The sequence below is a fragment of the Juglans microcarpa x Juglans regia genome, chromosome 2D (genome assembly GCF_004785595.1).
Source record: "Juglans microcarpa x Juglans regia isolate MS1-56 chromosome 2D, Jm3101_v1.0, whole genome shotgun sequence".
Lineage (NCBI taxonomy): Eukaryota > Viridiplantae > Streptophyta > Magnoliopsida > Fagales > Juglandaceae > Juglans > Juglans microcarpa x Juglans regia.
In genome coordinates, this window is record NC_054596.1 from 29,025,708 (window position 1) to 29,032,214 (window position 6,507).

The 6,507-nt window shown below is 37.5% G+C and overlaps 1 protein-coding gene across 1 annotated transcript; it reads left to right on the top strand.

Annotated features, from left to right (window-relative positions):
• The first annotated feature begins 3,387 nt into the window (after positions 1 to 3,387).
• On the top strand, positions 3,388 to 4,085 carry LOC121250472 (40S ribosomal protein S30-like). Its single transcript, XM_041149601.1, has one exon. It carries the CDS (start codon positions 3,500 to 3,502, stop codon positions 3,854 to 3,856), a length of 357 nt encoding a protein of 118 aa, XP_041005535.1. The 5' UTR covers positions 3,388 to 3,499; the 3' UTR covers positions 3,857 to 4,085.
• Positions 4,086 to 6,507: the final 2,422 nt, after the last annotated feature.

A 6,507-nucleotide genomic window follows, 5' to 3' on the forward strand; every position in this document is an offset into this window, starting at 1 on the left:
CATCATTGTTCCCTGCACCAAGGTGGCAAATTCCATAGCCTTGTCCTCACGGAACGAGCTAGGGAACAAGCGCTCAAGAAAGATCTGTTTGAAATGCAGCCAACTGACTATTTCTGTCCCCTCTGCTTCTCTGATAGTTCTTTCAGAAATTCACCACCTCTTCGCCTCTCCGGTTAGCTTGAATGTGGCGTACGCCACCTTCTGTTCATCTGTACAGGTTAGGACCCGCAATATCTCTTCAATGTCCTGAATCCAATCCTCCACCAAGGTTGGATCGCCTCTCCCATCAAATAAAGGGGAGTGCATTCGATTGAATTGCTCTACGGTACAACCCCTTCATTATAGTTACTCTGGCAACCCGAGGGATTCTGCACGAGGTCATCAATTAATTGATGGCCGCTGCTCGTAGTACTTCGGAAGCACTCGGGTTTGCTTCCTTTTCATTTTCGTTTGCATTCAGGTCCGATATACTTCGTTCTCGACGACGAGGTGGCATCCTGACAAAATAACTTGGATCTTTAATAAACGTTTCAAAAAATAGAGTTTATATGAACATAAATAATTAGTGGGATTCATAAAACAAAACATATATATTATACTTGAAAATTATAAGAATACATATAAAAGAGAGAAAAGAAGTACGCACAATGGTAGTAATAGTCAAATCTCCCAAAATCTAATACCTTACCCCATCTAACTATTTAAGAAGACTCTGTAATTAAACTAAACCTTAATCAACATGAACTTAGTTCATAGACCTGTGGAATACCACACCTCAAAACCATTCCTAAAGCTTGCGAATTCTAAGACTTCCCACATCTACAATATTCAATCCTATAGTTCACTTCACTATCATAATAAATCTAAAAATGATTTCTTAAACACTATCTATACTCTGAAATCTTACATACTATAGTCTGCAGAACCTCAAACCTAACTCTGATACCAAATGTAACGCCCCAAACCCGGGTGGCTTGGAGAATTACTACCTGTCACTTATAAACATGTTTCCAACACCACTAAAATAAATCTCCAAAAACAATAAACTTTATTAGCAAAATTCAATCTCATGTCTTCTAAATAACACCTTGAAAAACTCCCCAAAGTTATTACCGTAACAAAAAGAATAAACTAAAGAGTCCACAATCTCCCAGTAGTCATAACAAACTAACTAATAATATCATAAGTCTTACTAAACCCAAGATAAAAATTAAATCTAAGAGACATTAAATTGAAAGGACATCAGAATTCCTTCTTTTTAACATCCTCTCCTCAGCTTAATCATGCTCACCAATCTAATCTAGGTCCTCAGTTGGACTCTCCACATCATCTGAAAATTATTATAAAGATAGGGGGTGAGTTATCAACAACTCAGTAAGTAGAGGACATATGCTAGCGTGCAAACATGAGCATTTACAAAACACATTATGCAGAACAAAATATTTTACAGAGTTATCATGCAGAACAAGACGTGTTTTCAAAAGTAACAGAGCGATGATTTTAAGACAAGTAAAACCTGTAGTACTTTGGCATAACAAAACTTGAGCATCATCATCACATCAAAACAGAGCATCTCACAGAGCAGAGACCATGTTTCACCCCCGGGGTAGGGTTGTGCTAACCCCGGTGGCCAAACCAGGAAGAGACAGAGGTGAAATATTTCCCTTATTACTCTCGGAGCCCCGAGTGTGCAGACAGGAAAGACCATATAAAACCACTTTGTTTCCAAAGTGGGTGCACTCAGAGACAGAGAAGTTGGTACCAACCCAAACAGAGCAGAGCAAAGACAGAGTTAGATACAAAATCAGTACACCATGCCAAAGGTTTTCAGATGCCATATCAAAATAAAACATAGTACCAAAACATAATCAAATCATTCTCACATACTGAAAATAAAAGCCGGAGCATCTTTCTAAATAAATGCACAATTTTTCAGATTCTCAATATCGCTCTTTTTCAAATTTCAGAGACAACATGACAAAATTTAGCTCATGTCTACACAATGCATGTTAGAAAATATTTTCTCTTTTTTCATACAGATTGCATGAGTTATGCAAATAAGCGACCGATGTTGGTTTTTCCCAAGTTCTCATTTCATCACAAAAATATGCAAAGTTTTCAGAAATTCAACAATAATTCATGTAAGGCCTAGCATAGGAACCCCGCTTACCTGACTCTTGCAGCGTATTATCTATGCCTTAAAAGCGATCTCTATCAGTCTCGTCACCTATGCATAAAAATAATATATATAAACTAAGTGTTAAAAAACCAACAACACAATCTCGATCTAAAAATTTAAGACCCAAATTCTAGACCATGTTTCAGCAAATTTAATCCAACTCAAACAGCCAAATAACTATCTGGACAGCCCACACTTCAACCCAAAAATGCTCTATACCAATTTCAATTTTGTCCTATACAACCCCAAAACCAATGTCAACTCAAATCATCAATAAATCACACTTATTTCAGCAGCTCATAGCCCCAACCAACCACCAACAATTTAACCAAAACAACACTACACATTGTGCATTTCTCTCCATTCACAACTCCACAAAATAAAAATCCCAACACTTCTAAATGTTAATCGACACCCAACAAAACTCCCTTTTATATATTTCTAAAACACCAATCCAACAAATCAAAATTTTCTTCATGAGAGAAAAAAAAAATACCCAACGAAGTGAAAAACTTACGGTGAAGGCTCAACGTTTATGAGAAACTGAGTAGAACTTCATACTCACTGCACTACAACAAACACAAGGCGCATGGAAAGAAAAACCACCAATCCACGGACTGCACTAGAAAGAAAAATTTATTTTCAATAACCATTTCGAGTAAGAGTAAGAAAGATGTGAAATCTTAAAGAGGAAAAGAGAAAAGAAAAGATTTACCCACTAGAGAAGCTCTCAGCAACCAAGACTAAAATTTTGTTTTTACCCAAAACTGCAGTTCCACAACTACTGAGCAATAGAGGAACGCGAGAGAGAGAGAGAGAGCGAGAGATGCACCAAATTTGCAGCAATGGAGGGACGCGAGAGAGAGAAACACACAATCTGCAGAAAATGGAGGGATGCGACTGGGTGAGAACCGATTTTGAGGGAAAGGAAAATGGGAGAAATTTAGGGCATGAAATTCGGACTCCCGAAAACAGACCAACGAAAAGAAAGAGATGAAAACGGGAGGAAGTGAGTAACGTGAGAGAGAGGCGCGAGGGAAACCAGAAAAGAAAAGAAACCGAAAGAGAAAGAGAGGGAGAAGGAATAGGGGGAGCTAAGGAAAAAGGGAAACTTACCCCAAACGGCGCCATTTCGCACTCCTCCAAGGAAAGGGCTGGGCCCTTGCGCACAGTTCGGGCCTCACAAACACTGGGCCTTACAAAACCCAGAAGGAAAACACGAGAACAAAGCTACAACTTATTTAGCCTTTCAGGGTCTGATCCCTCTCGCTTGTCAAGTGGTTGTCGACGGTTCCATCACAGCAAGAAGCAAACTAATTCATGGATAAGGTTCACAGATCGCTGGCATGTGCCGGAAAGGTGAGGGGTCAAACTCCAAAGGTGGCCAAGCAGGACAAGAAGAAGAAGCTGCGAGTCCGCGCCCACAAGCGTATGCAGTACAATCGCCACTTCGTCACCGCTGTAGTTGGATTTGGTAAGAAGCGTGGACCCAATTCTTCAGAGAAGTATGCAACTTGTTGTATGAGGAGTTTGGTTATGGAGGCAATGCTTGATCATGAAGCACCAGTTTCGCACTCTTATATTTTGTTTGTAGCTAAACTACATTTCAGTTTATTAGTTTATACTGAAAATCTGACTTTATTTTGTTCAAGACTTCTCTTGAGGTTTAAAACTTGAAAATGCATGGGATGTGCCGATTTTGAGATTTCAAAAAAATAAAAAAAAACACGAAAACAAAAGCAGACGAAAGGTAGCTTAGCGTCCGAGAGAGAGTGTGTCGTCGTCGTTGTTTGGCAGCGACCTTCTAAGCCCAATGCTCCACACTCCTTCCGCAATCTTGGGTTTGGCTTCTCTCTCTCCCTCTCTCACTCTCAAATCCCATCTCGCATTGATTCTAAAACCACAGTTTGGTACGCGGATCCCATCTAGTTCTTTTGTGAAAGATGCTAACTTCATTTGACGAAGACCAAAAAAAACATTGCTTTAAGACCAAATCAAGAAAAAAAAGATGTACATTTTGAAGCCAACGTGAAGCAAAGGCTTACGGTGGCTTGGGTGTAGTTGGCATCAGTTTTAAGTGGGTGGTCATGCGTGGGAGGTATCTGGCCTGAGAGCACAAAATTGCTCTATTTTGGCGCTTTAAAACAGAGGAGTAATGGCAACGGGGAGGTTGGCTGGGCTGTTTTCATGGTGTCTCCGACTTGAAGCAGTGCCTTGCGAGATGGTTGGAGTTGCCTTGCTTGAAGGGATTCACATGTAGTGACGGAAGCTACAAGGTGGAGATGCTTTACTGAAGCTTGAAGGTTTGCGGCAGTGGTGGTTTCTTTGCTCAGAAAGGGGAGCCATACCTGTTTGGTTTCCTAAAGGAGAAGGACGTGCATGGGTCACTAGGCGTCTTCAAGGGAGAGGGAGTGATCCAACGGAGATGGAGATGGAGGGATGGAGAAATGAAATTTCGAGCAGGAGAGAGGGGGAACGAAATGGAGAGGGAGAGGAAGGAAAAAATAAAACTAGTGACGTGGAGGCGCCGGTTGCATCAGGCGGTTGTATCTATCATTTTTTATAATTATATATCTGCATAAGGATTTTGATAATAGCAAATAAGTTCAAGTATAAATGAGTCTCAAACTCAAGTTATACACATAATAAACCAAGCATATCAACGTATCAAGCATGAGCAACAAAGGGAACAAGCTTACAAATAAAGCTCTTAGAGTAACTTTGTACATCTCTTTCAAAATTTGAAATAGGATTAAGGCTCAAAAACTAATCTTTTCTCATAAAGCATCAATTTGAATTTCTCACTTGTGCATGATATATTTCAACAATTGAAAGTTTCAAATTTAAATTTTTGAAAGATGTTTGATTGTCTTCTTTCACATGTGCATAATAGGATTGAAAATTTGAATTTTGAAAATTTGAAAAGTGATTGATGCTCTTTTTGACACATGCAAAACGTAGAGGATTTTGTATGAAAATTTAAAAAAGTGATTTATGTTCCTTTTCACATATGCAAAAGGTAGATGATTTTGTTTGAAAAATTGGAAAAATAAATAATTTTTTTTTTACGAATGCAAAAATTATAAGCTTTTGTTTGAAAATTTTAATAAGTAAATGATGTTGTCTTTGACAATTGTAAAAATGAGAAATTTTTATTTGAAAATTAAGCCGTGTTCCTATTTGACATTTAAATATTTTGAAATTTGAAAAGTAAATCTCATATGTTTATAAATAGCTCATTTAAGATCTTCAAAATTATAACACTGCACATCAACTACAAGCTTTACAACATTCATTCACCAAAGGCTTTCAATGTCCATTCTCTAAGCATTGAGCCTTGACACTTGTTCATTTTGAGAGATATATAATTTGCGCTATATTATTTTTATTTCTTGTATAAATGACTAGTGAGAATAAATAGTAAAAGAGTGTGTGTGACCTTTGTGAGTGTAGTAGGAGTTCTACACGAAAAATAGTTGAATCACAATTCGTAAGGTGATTGTTAGTGTAGAATGTGTTCTATACAGATTCTTTGAAGTGGTATTGCTAAAAAATGTAATAGGTTTCTATCTCCACCTGAATGAGGTTGAATAGTGAATTTGGGAATCTTCAAGGGTAGCTTCAGACGAGGACATAAGCAGTAGGGCTGAACCTCTCTAAAATACTGAGTTTGCATCTCTCTTACCCTTACTCTTTTTATTTACTACTACTTAGTATTTTATTCACATTTTATATTGTGTAGTTGATTTATAATTATTAATTTTTTAAAACAACCCAATTCACCTACTATTGGATTAGTCATCTGGGCAACATTTGGTATCAAAGAAAGGGGCTCTTTTGTAATGTTAACTATCTTTTGAGATAAAGATCTTATGGCTAACATTTCAGCTACCTTTGGTGAAGGTCAATCTAGTGGTCAGCCCCCACTATTTTGTATAGACAATTACACATTCTGGAAAGTTAGAATAAAAATATTCGTTCAAGCCCAAGAACTAGAAATTTGGAAAAGTATTTTAAACAGACCTTATATCCCAACAAAAGTTGTTGATGGAGTAAATTCACAAAAGAAAAGGAAGAGTTAGATGATGAAAACAGATCTCTAACATGGAATGTGATGGCTACAAATTTCTTATATTGTGCTCTCGATTGGAATGAGTTCAATAGAATAATGACTTGCTAGTCAGTAAAAGAAATTTGGGATAAATTGTAAGTAACTTATGAAGGAACTTCGCAAGTCAAGGAGTACAAAATTTCATTCTTGTTCATCAATAGGAACTGTTTAGAATGAATGATAATGAATCTATTTCCACTATGTATACTCGTGTTAC